The 15,912-nt window shown below is 41.5% G+C and overlaps 2 protein-coding genes across 8 annotated transcripts in view; one reads left to right on the forward strand and one right to left on the reverse strand.

Moving 5' to 3' along the window:
• The window catches only part of FERRY3 (FERRY endosomal RAB5 effector complex subunit 3), a 58,981-nt gene extending 57,926 nt beyond the window's left edge, over positions 1–1,055 (reverse strand). For 3 of the 4 annotated variants that reach the window (XM_067695457.1, XM_067695455.1, XM_067695453.1), the window contains exon 1: positions 753–1,055. The gene's annotated coding sequence lies outside the window, so the exon portion shown is untranslated. Of the gene's footprint in view, positions 1–562; positions 643–752 lie in introns of those variants that run through there. The other variant, XM_067695454.1, reaches the window with a different exon arrangement.
• Positions 1,056–1,134: 79 nt separating this feature from the next.
• The window catches only part of RAD51AP1 (RAD51 associated protein 1), a 29,711-nt gene continuing 14,933 nt past the window's right edge, over positions 1,135–15,912 (forward strand). For all 4 annotated transcript variants that reach the window (XR_010932199.1, XM_067695460.1, XM_067695459.1 and 1 more), the window contains exons 1-6: positions 1,135–1,292; positions 8,062–8,111; positions 9,951–10,092; positions 12,915–13,024; positions 14,978–15,064; positions 15,570–15,719. Coding sequence is in view for 3 of the 4 variants with exons in the window: in XM_067695460.1 (XP_067551561.1) it covers positions 1,276–1,292; positions 8,062–8,111; positions 9,951–10,092; positions 12,915–13,024; positions 14,978–15,064; positions 15,570–15,719 (556 nt within the window). In the remaining variant the exon portion in view is untranslated. The remainder of the gene's footprint in view (positions 1,293–8,061; positions 8,112–9,950; positions 10,093–12,914; positions 13,025–14,977; positions 15,065–15,569; positions 15,720–15,912) is intronic.

The following is a 15,912-nucleotide window of genomic DNA, read 5'->3' on the forward strand; positions in this document are numbered from 1 at the left end:
AAATCCAAAAACTTTATTTTCCAGCCATACTAAACTTCTTTCAATACCAAACCTCTCTTTCCACTCCCAACCTTTCTGAATGTTTTTCCTTTGCCTAGCACACGCTTACTGCCCTTCTTTCCTTGGCCACATCTCAGCTGAGCTAGGCCCCAGGAAACCTTTTAACTTGTAGGACTGTCATTAGGCTTAATCATATAATAAATACGAAGCATCCGACAAACTTAAGATGACCAATAAATGGAAGCTGGTAAAAATAATAAACAATAACAGGAAGCTCTGTAAGAACATATCAATTTAAAAAAATCAAAGGCTGCTAAATGAGCACACATGATGCAGGCAAAGACAGTAAAAAAACATTTTGCAGGGAACTGAAAATTACGGAAATAGGGGCTCATGGTCTCATCTTGTTTCGAGTCATAATTTTCGGCAAACAAAAACCATTAGCTCTGGTTTCAGTTGGTTCAACCTTTAGCCTTATTGTGTTTCAACAAATTGATACTTTAGCTCTCTCTCCCCGATCTGTTATGAACAGCAGGGCTGAAATCAAGCAAGGTTTCCGTACAATTATGGGATGCGAGGAGGAGAGCTGAACCGAACTCATGCAGCCAGTCGAGTGGAGGTTCTGAGGCTTAAATGAGTCAGGGAAGCGAGGGCAGACAAAGGGCCGAGAAGCCACGGCCGAGTGAGGGGAACAGCTCCCGGTTAGAGGGTTTCGGTCTGAGGGGGCTTCCTCGATCGGGTCGCGGGCTCACCTCCCCTTGTTCCGAGTCTCCTGCTGTCCGCACACCCGGCGCTGTCAACCAGCCGCGGTGCAGGAACCGTCAGCTGACTGCCGCCTTGTTTTTACAGCCGGAAGATCAGCTCCGGCAGATTCGTCCTCATCTGTTCCTCTTTCCCGGCACCCCGTGTAAAATTCCTCGGTCTAAGTGTCCCCTTGTTCCATAATACCTGAGTTGAATCATTTAAAAAGTGTAAGAAGGTGTATTTCTACTGTTATTGTCCATTTCAGAGACGGCGCAGAAGTGACGAAAGTGCGGCGACGAAGCACCGGCTCGGCTCTGGCAGACCGGATGCGGAAGGGCGGTGCTTGGAGGGGGCGTGAACTAACGCGCGCTTCTCAGAGCGCATGCGCGCCCGCGGGGATGGCCGGAGAGGATTGGAGGACTGGCGGCGGGGCGGAGAGCTTCGAATCTGGTTTTGCGCGGGAATTGGAACGGCCCCCGCCGCTGCCGACAGGAGGCTGCGAGCTGCAGGTTTCCAGCCTTGGAGGGGACCATGGTGCGGCCTGCGAGGTGAGTAGTTCATGGCATCCGGCGCGGATGGGGAGGAAGGGCAGGAAGACGCTGTAGGCCGCGTCACCTGCATGGAATGGAGGGAAGGGCCCGAGGACCAGGGTAGCGATGGTGGGACCGACAGCTAAACGCTCTAGACTCCAGGGAGAGCTGCCGCTCCTCGGAAAGGTCCTAGCATCCAAGCTGTTTCCTTCTCTTGGCTCCTTTGACAGTTACTGCCGTTTCTTTTACCCACCCCGTTCAAATAAGGCCTGGTTACAGCGTTTTGCATTTCACCAAGCTTCTGCTTACGTGTTATTTCATTTGTTCGTCCCTATACTTCTTTGAGATAGAAAGTTTGGGTCTCCCTGTCTTATCAATTTAAACTTCTGGGCACGAAAGCCAGTTTAGCTGAGTCACACAGCTAGTAAGTTACAGGATAACATGCAAACCTAAGCCAGCTGGCGCCAGATCCTCTGTGTTTTCCATTAAATGTACTGTTTGAAACTATTGCTCCAGTTAACCTCAGTTGAGCACCGTGGAGGCCTAGGGTCAGCCGCTCATTTAGTAGAGTTTTGAATATATTTACTTTTGTGCTGGAGGTATATATTTACTAGATATATATATTTACTAGGTGCTGGAGGTTGCAGTCTAGTCAAGGGATGAAGTTAGGAGACGGAAAATAAACATGGCGATGTGAGAGAGAGTGCGGAGGAGGAAAGCCCTACTTTAATTTTAATTTTAAAAAAAAATTCTATTGAAGTATAATTATTTATAATGTTGTGTATCTGGTGTACAGCAAAGTGATTTAGTTTTATATATACATATATGTACTTTTTCATATTCTTTTCCATTCTGGTTTATTACAGGATGTTCAGTATAGCTCCCTGTGCTATACAGTAGGTCCTTGTTGTTATCTATTTTATTTACAGTAGTTTGTACCTGCTGATCCCAAACTCTTAACTTATCCCTCCCCATCCCCTTTCCCCTTTGGTAACCATGTTTGTTTTCTATGTCTCTGAGTCTGTTTCTGTTTTGTAAATAAGTTCATTTGTATCATAGTTTAGATTCCACATATAAGTGATATCATATGGTTTTTGTCTTTCTTTTTCTGACTTACTTCACTTAGTATCATAATCTCTAGGTCCAGCCATGTTGCTGCAAATGTCATTATTTCATTCTTGTTGATGGCTGAGTAATATTCCATTGTATATGTATACCACACTTCTTCATACACACATCTGTCAGTGGACATTTAGGTTGCTTCCATGCCTTGGCTATTGTAAATAGTGTTGCTATGAACATTGGGGTGCATGTATCTTTTCGGATTAGAGTTTTCTCCAGGTATATGCCCAGGAGTGGGATTGCTGGATCATATGGTAATTCTATTTTTAGTTTTTTGAGGAACCTCCATACTGTTCTCCATAGTGGCTGTATCAATTTACATTCCCACCAACAGTGCAGGAGGGTTCCCTTTTCTCCACACCCTTTCCAGCATTTGTTGTTTGTAGATTTTCTGATGACGCTCATTCTAACTGGTGTGAGGTGATACCTCATTGTAGTTTTGCTTTGTGTTTCTCTAATAATTAGTGATGTTGAGCAGCTTTTCATATGCCTCTTGGCCATCTGTATGTCTTCTTTGGAGAAATGTCTATTTAGGTCTTCTGCCCATTTCTGGATTGGGTTGTTTGCTTTTTAATATTGAACTGCATGAGCTGTTTATATATCTTGGAGATCAATCCTTTGTCCGTTGATTCGTTTGCAAATATTTTCAAATTTTTTTTTTTACTATTTTTTTTTTTTTTTTTGCGGTACACGGGCCTCTCACTGCTGTGGCCTCTCCCGTTGCGGAGCACAGGCTCCGGACGCGCAGGCTCAGTGGCCATGGCTCACGGGCCCAGCCGCTCTGCAGCATGTGGGATCTTCCCGGACCGGGGCACGAACCCGTGTCCCCTGTATCGACAGGCGGACTCTCAACCCCTGCGCCACCAGGGAAGCCCCATTTTCTCCCATTTTGAGGGTTTTCTTTTCATCTTGTTTATGGTTTCCTTTGCTGTGCAAAATCTTTGAAGTTTCATTAGGTCCCATTTGTTTATTTTTGTTTTTATTTCCATTACTCAAGGAGGTGGATCAAAAAAGATCTTGCTGTGATTTATGTCAAAGAGTGTTCTTCCTATGTTTTCCTCTAAGAGTTTTATACTGTATGGTCTTACATTTAGGTCTCTAATCCATTTTGAGTTTATTTTTGTGTATGGTGTTAGGGAGTGTTCCAATTTCATTCTTTTACATGTAGCTGTCCAGTTTTCCCAGCACCACTTATTGAAGAGACTGTCTTTTCTCCATTGTATATCCATTGCCATAGATTAGTTGACCATAGGTGTGTGGGTTTATCTCTGGGCTTTCTATCTTGTTCCATTGATCTGTGTTTCTGTTTTTGTGCCAGTTCCATATTGTCTTGATTACTGTAGCTTTGTAGTATAGTCTGAAGTCAGGGAGTCTGATTCCTCCAGCTCCGTTTTTTTCCCTCAAGACTGCTTTGGCTATTCAGGGTCTTTTGTGTCTCCATACAAATTTTAAGATATTTTGTTCTAGTTCTGTAAAAAATGCCATTGGTAATTTGATAGGGATTGCATTGAATCTGTAGATTGCTTTGGGTAGTATAGTCATTTTCACAATATTGATTCTTCCAATCCAAGAACATGGTATGTCTATCCATCTGCTGGTATCATCTTTAATTTCTTTCATCAGTGTCTTATAGTTTTCTGCATACAGGTCTTTTGTCTCCCTAGGTAGGTTTATTCCTAGGTATTTTATTCTTTTTGTTGCAGTGGTAAATGGGAGTGTTTCCTTAATTTCTCTTTCAGAATTTTCGTCATTAGTGTATAGGAATGCAAGAGATTTCTGTGCATTAATTTTGTATCCTGCAACTTTACCAAATTCATTGATTAGCTCTAGTAGTTTTCTGGTGGCATCTTTAGGATTCTCTATGTATAGTCTCATGTCATCTGCAAACAGTGACAGTTTTACTTCTTTTCCAATTTGTATCCCTTTTATTTCTTTTTCTCTGATTGCCGTGGCTAGGACTTCCAAAACTATGTTGAATAATAGTGGTGAGAGTGGACATCCTTGTCTTGTTCCTGAGCTTAGTGGAAATGGTTTCAGTTTTTCACCTTTGAGAACGATGTTGGCTGTGTGTTTGTCCTATATGGCCTTTATTATGTTGAGGTAAGTTCCCTCTATGCCTACTTTCTGGAGAGTTTTTATCATAAATTGGTGTTGAATTTTGTCAAAAGCTTTTTCTGCGTCTATTGGGATGATCATATGGTTTTTCTCCTTCAGTTTGTTAATATGGTGTATCACATTGATTGATTTGCCTATATTGAAGAATCCTTGCCTTCCTTGGATAAACCCCACTTGATCATGGTGTATGATCCTTTTAATGTGTTGGATTCTGTTTGCTAGTATTTTGTTGAGGATTTTTGCATCTATATTCATCAGTGATATTGGTCTGTCATTTTCTTTTTTTGTAGTATCTTTGTCTGGTTTTGGTATCAGCATGATGGTGGCCTCATAGAATGAGTTTGGGAGTGTTCCTTCCTCTGGAATTTTTTTGAAGAGTTTGAGAAGGATGGGTGTTAGCGCCTCTCTAAATGTTTGATAGAATTCACCTGTGAAGCCATCTGGTCCTGGACTTTTGTTTGTTGGAAGATTTTTAATCACAGTTTCAATTTCATTACTTGTGATTGGTCTGTTCATATTTTCTGTTTCTTCCTGGTTCAGTCTTGGAAGGTTATACCTTTCTAAGAACTTGTCCATTTCTTCCAGGTTTTCCATTTGATTGGCATAGAGTTGCTTGTAGTAGTCTCTTAGGATGCTTTGTATGTCTGTGCTGTCTGTTGTAACTTCTCCTTTTTCATTTCTAATTTTACTGATTTGAGTCCTCTCCCTCTTTTTCTTGATGAGTCTGGCTAATGGTTTATCAATTTTGTTTATCTTCTCAAAGAACCAGGTTTTAGTTTTATTGATCTTTGCTATTGTTTTCTTTGTTTCTCTTTCATTTATTTCTGCTCTGATCTTTATGATTTCTTTCCTTCACCTAACTTTGGGTTTTCTTTGTTCTTCTTTCTCTAGTTCCTTTAGGTGTGAGGTTAGATTGTTTATTTGAGATTTTTCTTGTTTCTTGAAGTAGGCTTGTATTGTTATAAACTCTCTTAGAACTGCTTTTGCTGCATCCCATAGGTTTTGGATCGTTGTGCTTTCATTGTAATCTGTCTCTAGGTATTTTCTGATTTCCTCTTTGATTTCTTCAGTGATCTCTTGGTTATTTAATAACGTATTATTTAGCCTCCATGTGTTTGTGTTTTTTACGTTTTTTCCCTGTAACTGATTTCTAATCTCATAATGTTGTGGTTGGAAAAGATTCTTGATACGATTTCAATTTTCTTAAATTTACTGAGGCTTGATTTGTGACCCAAGATGTGATTTATCCTGGAGAGTGTTCCGTGCACATTTGAGAAGAAAGTGTAATCTGCTGTTTTTGCATGGAATGTCCTATAAATAACAATTAAATCTATCTGGTCTATTGTGTCATTTAAAGCTTCTGTTTCCTTATTTATTTTCATTTTGGATGATCTGTCCATTGGTGTAAGTGAGGTGTTAAGGTCCCCCACTATTATTGTGTTACTGTCGATTTCCTCTTTTATAGCTGTTAGCAGTTGCGTTATGTATTGAGGTGCTCCTAAGTTGGGTGCATATATATTTATAATTGTTATATCTTCTTGGATTGATCCCTTGATCATGATGTAGTGTCCTTCCTTGTCTCTTGTAACATTCTTTATTTTAAAGTCTATTTTATCTGATATGAGTTTTGCTACTCCAGCTTGTTGTAGAGCTGGTTTGATGGTGCTGAATTCTCTTAGCTTTTGCTTGTCTGGAAAGCTTTTGATTTCTCCATCGAATCTGAATGAGATCCTTGCCGGGTAGAGTAATCTTGGTTGTAGGTTCTTCCCTTTCATCACTTTAGGTTTATCATGCCATTCCCTTCAGGCTAGTAGAGTTTCTGCTGAGGAATCAGCTGTTAACCTTGTGGGAGTTCCCTTGTATGTTATTTGTCTTTTTTCCCTTGCTGCTTTCAATAATTTTTCTTTGTCTTTAATTTTTGCCAATTTGATAACTATGTGTCTCAGCATGTTTCTTCTTGGGTTTATCCTGTATGGACTCTGTGCTTCCTGGACTTTGGTGGCTATTTCCTTTCCCGTGTTAGGGAAGTTTTCGACTATAATCTCTTCAAATATTTTCTCAGGTCCTTTCTCTCTCTCTTCTCCTTCTGGGACCCCTATAATGCGAATGTTGTTGCATTTAATGTTGTCCCAGAGATCTCTTAGGCTGGCGTCAGTTCTTTTCATCCTTTTTTCTTTATTCTATTACATGGCAATGAATTCCACCATTCTGTCTTCCAGGTCACTTATCTGTTCTTCTGTCTCAGTTATTCTGCTATTGATTCCTTCTAGTTTAGTTTTCATTTCAGTTATTGTATTGTTCATCTCTGTTTGTTTGTTCTTTAATTCTTCTAGGTCTTTGTTAAACGTTTCTTGCATCTTCTTGATCTTTGCCTCCATTGTTTTTCTGAGGTCCTGGATCATCTTCACTATCATTATTCTGAATTCTTTTCTGGAAGGTTGCCTATCTCCACTTCATTTAGTTGTTTTTCTGGGGTTTTATCTTGTTCCTTCATCTGGTACATAGCCCTCTGCCTTTTCATCTTGTCTGTCTTTCTGTGAATGTGGTTTTTGTTCCACAGGCTGCGGAATTGTAGTTCTTGCTTCTTCTCTCTGCCCTCTTGTGGATGAGGCTATCTAAGAGGCTTGTGCAAGTTTTCTGATGGGAGGGACTGGTGGTGGGTATAGCTGGGTGTTGCTCTGGTGGGCAGAGCTCTGTAAAACTTTAATCCACTTGTCTGCTGATGGGTGGGGCTGGGTTCCCTCCCTGTTGGTTGTTTGGCCTGAGGCAACCCAGCACTGGAGCCTACCCAGGCTCTTTGTTGGGGCTAATGGCAGACTCTGGGAGGGCTCATGCCAAGGAGTACTCCCCAGAACTTCTGCTGTCAGTGTCCTTGTCCTCAAGGTGAGACACAGCCCCCATCCCCGCCTCTGCAGGAGACCCTCCAACACTAGCATGTAGGTCTGGTTCAGTCTCCCCTGGGGTCACTGCTCCTTCCCCTGGGTCCCGAAGCACACGCTACTTTGTGTGTGCCCTCCAAGAGTGGAGTCTCTGTTTCCCCCAGTCCTGTCAGAGTCCTGCAGTCAAATCCCACTAACCTTCAAAGTCTGATTCTCTGGGAATTCCTCCTCCCATTGGCGGACCCCCAGGTTGGGAAGCCTGACGTGGGGCTCAGAACCTTCACTCCAGTGGGTGGACATCTTGGCATAAGTGTTTTCCAGTTTGTGAGTCACCCACCCAGCAGTTATGGGATTTGATTTTACTGTGATTGCGCCCTTCCTACCATCTCATTGTGGCTTCTCCTTTGTCTTTGGATGTGGGGTATCTTTTTTGGTGAGTTCCAGTGTCTTCCTGTCGATGATTGTTCAGCAGTTCGTTGTGATTCTGGTGTTCTCGCAAGAGGGAATGAGAGCACGTCCTTCTGCTCCGCCATCTTGGTTCAGGGCCTTAATTTATATATTCTTAAGGGAATCCAAACATATTTTTATTTACTCAAGACTATTAATGACCTTAAAGAATGGAGGTGAGAAATTGACATTTGTGTAAATGAAAATTTCTGCTTTGTTCACAGGCACAAGAAGCCAGTGAATTACTCCCAGTTTGAGGACTCTGACAGTGATGGTAAGTAGAGCTTCTTATGTCTTCTTTAAAGATTTGGAAATTTATTTCCTCACAATTTATAGGATGTGTGTGTGTGTGTGTGTGTGTGTGTGTGTGTATGGCTACAATATGGTTAGTACCAATTGCATATGAGGTAGGCCTGGAAAAATAATATTCTAAGCACTTAGGATACTTATGTTGATAATTACACTGACCAGAATTATTGGCATAAATCATAACCAAATAGGGCAGGTAAAATGGCTTTTTGTATCTAAACTCTGTGAGGTCCGTGTTTCTCACTGTGGGATTTGTACCCTTTTATCCCTTACTCTAAGAAGAACACACTTTCTGAGATACAAATGTGTTACAGAGTATAATGTGAAATCCCCATTAATTGTACAATAAAACAAGACATTGAAAAAAGATCAGGCATAAACTTTACCCTATTGTGTTTTTTATATATATGTGTGTGTGTGTGTGTGTGTGTGTGTGTGTGTGTGTGTGTGTGTGTGTATCCATATATATTTGCTTGTCTCTGCTATTAAGAGAACTTTGATCAAAACGTTTGAGAAACATTGTTAGATTACATTATACTTAAAGGTAAGTTTTGTGTTTCTTTCTTAGACCATTGGAGTTTTCTGCAGGTCAGATATTTAGTAATTCCTCAGTTTGAAGGAATCTGTTTTTCACCTTGAGCCCAGTCTTACGTGTGTCTAACACTTGGGAGAAAAGAGCATAGGGTATAACTTCTAGCTTTTTAATTATTGTCATCAGTCTGTCACTAAATTGTTATAAATTGCTGGTTGTATTCTGGAGACTGTGGCGTGGGGGTGGGGGGCGAGTCACAAATTATTATATTCCTACCTGGGGAAGCACAAAAGAGATGACAGGTATTAATAAATGCGAAAGTGCGTGATTCAGACTACACGCACATGAAGGTATGCATACATGTGTCATGTATGAGTTAGAACGCTAGAGCAGCAGTCTTAGCTTGAGTGTCAATAGAAGAGCTACCTCACTTCTGAGGATTGGTAGGACAGAAGACTCTGGGAGAACAGAATGGGCTGGAAAAGAGCATCCCTTTGCCAAAAATCATTTTCTTCCACTTGTCAATATAATAAAATTATAAAGGGAATTTTAATAATTTTTCTAATGGTTTTACAGATTTTTAATTAATTGTTCTTTTCTTTGCCACTTGCACATATTAGCTTAGTTGCCTTTGCAGCTTTTTGGGGGATTAGTTTTTGATAGATTGATATTTTAAAAAATCAAGGCCACTAGAACAAAGTTGAGAAGCTTGAGGGAGAATAAAGACAAACAGTATACCAACAGTATTTTTTAAACTGTGGAAAGCAAGCAGTTTGCTTGTCTTTGCTTTTTTTTCTTTTTTTAATTAATTTATTTTTGGCTGTGCTGGGTCTTTGTTGCTGCGCACAGGCTTTCTCTAGTTGCGACGAGCTAGGGCTACTCTTCGTTGCCGTGCGCAGGCTTCTCATTGTGGTGGCTTCTCTTGTTGCGGAGCACGGGCTCTAGGCGTGCGGGCTTCAGTAGTTGTGGCATGCGGGCTTCAGTAGTTGTGGCTCGCGGGCACTAGAGCGCAGGCTCAGTAGTCGTGGTGCACAGGCTTAGTTGCTCCGTGGCACGTGGGATCTTCCTGGACCAGGGCACGAACCCGCGTCCCCTGCATTGACAGTTGGATTCTCAACCACTGTGCCACCAGGGAAGCCCCAATTTGCTTATCTTTAAAACTTGAACACACGTGGTAATGAATCTCAGCTACCAAGAAAGTAATTTTATTTATTTCTTCCTAAGGAAAAGCAATTTCATATATTCTTTTATTTTTAATTCACACATGAATAGATGATTTTGTTCCTGCAACCGCACCGTTAAATAAAAAATCCAGAAGTACACAAAAGGAGTTAAAACTAGAAAAACCAGAACCTAAACTGAAGAATCTCCAGGAAAAAGACATCCCACTACAAGAGAAAACCCCTAAAAAAAGGTGAGAGGTAAGACATACAGTACATATGACATTAGGTGTGTTAATTTAAAAGAGAGGTAAATTCCAATTCTTGGTCTAAATTAGAATTTGAGCAGCACCATGGGTCTTATTTTATTTAGTGCATGCAGGAGAACAGGGATGTACCACTAATCCCCTTCTGACTTTCCGAACTTCTTCAAGCTCACAAATGTATGAGGAAATACCATTTGAGTATGAGGACCATCATAATTACCAGTTTAGAAGGTGTGACTTGCGTTTGCAGGACCTGCTCCCTGTCTCTGAATCCTCAGGTTTTACAAGACTACTTCGTTAAAAATTACATTTGTAAGGACAGGTTTATAAAATCGAAAACCACGTATCTATACTGTATGGGATGATGGATGCTCCCTAAGCTTCTTGTGGACGTCATTTCATGACGCACGTAAGTCAGATCACTGTGCATCACTGTATTGTACACCTTAAACTTCTACAGTGCTGGATGTCAATTATATCTCAGTAAAACTGGAAGAAAAAAATTAAACTATGTATTTTTCTAGAGAGAAAAAATATTTTCTCTTTATCTTACTGAGTTTTGTCCACCAGTGAGCAGGACCTGTGGTTTCTAGACCCACCCTGGAGTTCCATTAGTCAGTACCAAGAGAGAGGGTAAAATGAGGGAGGGAAGCCCCAGGAGGCCCCAGACTTGCACTATGGGGAGGAGATGGGCAGAGGAGGGATACTGACAAATGGAACGTGGGACGTGGGATGCTTTACTCCTACAATAAACGTGAGGAAAGTTAATTAACGTAGAGAGACTTAGCCCATGTCCTTCTCCTTACTTTTTTCTTTTTTGTTTTTGAGCTTCTTGTACTACCTTTAAAATATAGTTAACAAAACAGCCAATGGATGGGAGAAAATATTTGCAAATCATAGAACCCATTAGGGACTTGTATCTGGAATATATAGGAAACTCGTACAGTCCAACAATAAAAAGAATAATGAACCAAGTTAGAAATGGGCAAAGGACTTGAATAGACACTTCTTTAAAGAATATATGCAAATGGCCGATAGCACATGAAAAGATGCTCAACATCCCTGCCATCAGGGAAATACAAATCAAAACCACAATAAGATAACATGTCACGCCCAGAGGGATGGCTGTAAGCAGAAGGACAGACAACAGCAAGTGTCGAGGAGGATGTGGAGAAATGGAAACCTCACACATTGCTGCTGTGGATACAAAATGGTACAGCCACATTGGACAACAGAGTAGCAGCTCCTTGAAATAAACAGCTATTATATGACCCAGCCTCGGTATGTACCCAAGAGAAATAAAAATCTATGCCCACACAAAAACCTGTGCATGAATATTTATAGGAGCATTATTCGTAATAGCCAAAAAATGGAAGTAATCCAAATGTTTATCAACTAATGACTGGGTAAGTGAAATGTGATATATCCACACAGTGGAATATTATTCAGCAGTAAACAGAAATGAAGTACAGGGAGGGCGAAGGGGAAGCTGGGACGAAGTGAGAGAGTGGCATGGACATATATACGCTACCAAATGTAAAATAGATAGCTAGTGGGAAGCAGCCGCATAGCACAGGGACATCAGCTCGGTGCTTTGTGACCCCCTAGAGGGGTGGGATAGGGAGGGTGGGAGGGAGACGCAAGAGGGAGGAGATATGGGGATATATGTATACGTACAGCTGATTCACTTTGTTATAAAGCAGAAACTAACACACCATTGTAAAGCAATTATACTCCAACAAAGATGTTAAAAAAAAGAAATGAAGTACTGATATATGCTACAACATGGATGAACCTTGAAAACATTGTAGGGAGCCAAAGAAGCTGGCACAAAAGGCCACATATTATATGGTTCCAGTAATACGAAATGTCCGGAATAGACAAGTCCATAGAAACAGAAAGTAGATTAGTGGTTGCCAGATGCTGGGGAGGGGGATACGGGGATTGACTGCTAGTGAATATGAGGTTTCTTTTTGGGTTGATGAAAGTGTTCTGAAATTACGTAGTGGTGATGGTTTCACAGCTCTCTGAATATACTAAAAACTGCTGAATTGTATGCTTCAAAAGGGTGGATTTTATACTGTGCGACTTATGTCTCAATAAAATTGCTATTTTAAAAAATAAATCCTTCAAGGTGCATTCAGTATTACCTCCTTTACGTAACCTTTTCTTACCTTCACACCTTTTCACACCTTTCTTTGCTTTCTCTTCCTCTCAAGCACTATAGCACTCTTGACCGCCTTGAACAGGAGACGTGATAATCTTTTTATATCGGGTAATTATTATGGGACTTGTTTTCCTACCTCCTCATTAACTGCAGACTTTTTGAGGGCATTTTTAATATCCTGTCTAGTGCAATGCCTCACAGAGTAAGTACTTGCTGAAATGTTTGTCAAAGTCCAGATTGGGCGGAACAGATGTTAAAAAAAAAAAGTAATTTCAGTTTAATAAAAGAGCTATAACAGCTGTCTAAAGAGGTGTGGGTGAGGTCAAGGAACATTTCTAAGTGGAAGTGATGTTTGAGCCACGTCCGTTCTCAGTTGGGCAGGTGCTTCCCACCGGGACGGAGCTGGTGGTGAGGAAGAGACATCCCAATGAAATAGGCATTGTCACGTGATGCTCCTATTTCAAATCTGTTCTGCTGGGTCCAACATGACACTTAACTTGTTAAGGAGCAATTATGATCATGATTATTGTTGAAGAACATCTTTCTGAGGTTGGAAAGAAACTCTTAGTCACTGAGGAAAATCTCAGATTTTAGCTGAGATTGATAGTTTACAAACTCATTATTATTTGTGTGTCTATTTTAGAATGCCTTTAGATGATAAGCTCTACCAGAGAGACCTAGAAGTCGCACTGGCTTTATCAGTGAAGGAACTTCCAGCCGTCACCATTGATGTGGAGGAGTCTCAAGATAAAAGTAACCTTATTTTCGATAATTGTCTTGAAAACCTTCTTATTGCTTTTGCCATCATTTCGTTGGATGAGCCTTTACGGAGGGAAGAATGTAGTTTTAAAACTTTGGACTAAAAAAGGAGCAATTTGCAGAGGGTGCCGTTGGATTCAGTTGTTTATTCAGTTGCGTAAATCTCACCCACACATAGATGCCTCTCTGCCTAACACTCAGATCCAACTGGAGGACGTGGACCGTGACCCTGCATGTCCAAAGCTCGTCTTTATGTGCAGTGAGAAGTTAATTTCATGATCAAATAAATTGACCTCAACATCCAAGCAATCCACCTGCTTTCTCTCCAAATCCAGATTAGTTAAACATAATCTAATGGTGGTCATTTTTATTACTTACAGAGGGTAAAGGTACTAATTTGGTTAGCAAGCTCAGTAGACTTGACAGATTTATGACTGCTGGCTTTATCTGTGGGTTTTTCTCCGTGGATTTTTCTGGCAATTGGTCAGCAGAAGGCAACATTGATATTCTGGAGAAGCAGAAATCATTATTCCCGGAGATGACATTAAAATTGCTCAGTTGCTTTTTGGATTAAACTGCTTTGGCCTAACTTCTTTTATCTTGGAGGATAGTTTTAGCCCATTTGCTTATTTAGGGGTATAGATGTTTAAGTCAGTAGTGCCTCCTGTTTGAAAATAAGTGAGATAGTGTTGATTAGGGGGCCCGTTTAGTAATCAGGAGTCAAAGAAACTGAAAAAGAGAATTGTCATGTATCTAAAACTGAGAAAGTGAAAATCTCTTTCCTGTAAGAGATCGTGGCATTGTATAGCAAGGTTTCCTTGGAAGTACCACTTCTCCGAGAGTAATAGTACCAATCATCATGACTTAAAGTTCTCTTAAAATACTCCAGATCATTTTAAAGTTGTGATAATGATTGAAGAGTCTTTACATTAGTAAAAGCACAGATCTGCCTACACAAAAATGATAGTTAATATTTGTCCACTGTTTCCTTTGTGCTGGGCACCACAATAAGCAATTTCCACATTCAGTCAACATTTAATTCCCCACAATAGCCTCATTTAATCCGCACACTGTTTTTTTTTGGTTTTTGGGTTTTTCTGGCTGCGTTGGGTCTTCGTGGCTGTGCCTGGGCTTTCTCTAGTTGTGGCGAGTGGGGGCTGCTCTTCCTTGCGGTGCACGGGCTTCTCACTGCGGTGGCTTCTCTCGTTGCGGAGCACGGGCTCTAGGCACACGGGCTTCAGCAGTTGTGGCACACGGGCTCAGTAGTTGTGGCTCGTGGACTCTAGAGCACAGGCTCAGTGGTCGTGGCCGACGGACTTCGTTGCTCCACGGCATGTGGGATCTTCCCAGACGAGGGCTGGAACCCATGTCCCCTGCATTGGCAGGCGGATTCTCAACCACTGCGCCACCAGGGAAGCCCCCCAGACTGTTTTTATCTCCACATTATAGATGAGGAAATTAGGTTTTGTAGAGGATAAGCAACTTTCCCCTGGTATATTGCCTATTTAAGAGCCTGAATTTGAACTTAAGTCTGATTAAAGTTTGTGTGATTTCAGAACCAAAACTTCTAACCATATGTTAGCCTCGCCAAGTAAAGTCACTGTGCTAGTCCGAGCCTGGATCAGCGGTCCCCAGCCTTTTTGGTGCCAGGGACCGGTTTTGTGGAAAGCAGTTTTTCCACGGGGGGGAGGGGGGAGAATGGTTCAGGCCGTAATGCGATTGATGGGCAAGGATAGGGAGCGGCTGTAAATACAGATGCAGCTTCGCTCACTCGCCGCTCCCCTCCTGCTGTGTGGCCCAGTTCCTAACAGGCTGCGGACCGGCACCAGTCCACGGCCCAGGGATCACTTATCTGTATCTGTATCTAAATGGTATTAGATTTTAGCGCTTATCTTCCTGTTTCTAGACATTGGTTGATTAGGGTGCTTTCTTCTTCCTTATATTTAGACATTGACAAACATGGCAGTAGTGAAACAGAAGCAATGAGTAAGTCTCCTCATATCTCCAATTGCAGTGTAGCCAGTGATTATTTAGGTAAGTTTTTGATATTAATAATATTTTTTCCATTGACGTTTTCTAACTCTTATTTAAATTCCTGAAACTGTAACTAGAACCAAGGTCTTCACATTTGTGAAGGTTCTCTTCACCCCTCTCCTTTGTTTCTTTCTGTTTTAGTTTTCCTCTCTTTTAACTGCAGACTCAGTTTCTTCCCTGGTGGAGGGTCACGACTACCCATGGCTTCTAGTTGACATCAGTTGAACACTGAAGAAAGGGGCTCTATCTTCCCAGCTCCAGTTTGAAAATTCTTGGGGAAAGACTCTTTCAGTGTGGGCCTTGGACTTTTGCTTAACTCAGACTGTTGCCAGGAGACTGATGTATTGTGATTGACCCAGACTGGGCTGTGTGGTCTGTTACTAGAAGCACAGGAAGGACAAAGCTGGGCAAATAACAAGAGCAGGTGTAATAGACGTCTACTCCACAGTTCTTTAAATGTTACCTGGCACAAAAAGTTTCGTTGATTTTTTTTTTTATCCTGAAGATCTGGATAAGATCACTGAGGAGGATGATTCCCAGGGTCCTCAGCGGAGAAGAAAAGTGGCATCCCAAGCCGTGGTCCAGCAGAGGAAGATTCTTTTGGAAAACAGCGACGGCGACGGCGCCGATGACTCCGAACCAGACTTTGCAACTGGTAGGTCATGTCCTAACTCAAAATTAACCCTATGGAGAGTCAGTAGAAAGCTCTTGGAGACCATGAACGCATGCAAAGCACTGCTAAACGTCTGGTGTGTGCAGACTTGAGTAATGCCCAGGACAGTTCAATTCAGCTATGGCATTTGGGGGAAAAGCTTTATCTAGAGGTGACCTTTAAGCCGTGCCTTGAA

This window comes from Pseudorca crassidens, chromosome 11 (assembly GCF_039906515.1).
Source record: "Pseudorca crassidens isolate mPseCra1 chromosome 11, mPseCra1.hap1, whole genome shotgun sequence".
Lineage (NCBI taxonomy): Eukaryota > Metazoa > Chordata > Mammalia > Artiodactyla > Delphinidae > Pseudorca > Pseudorca crassidens.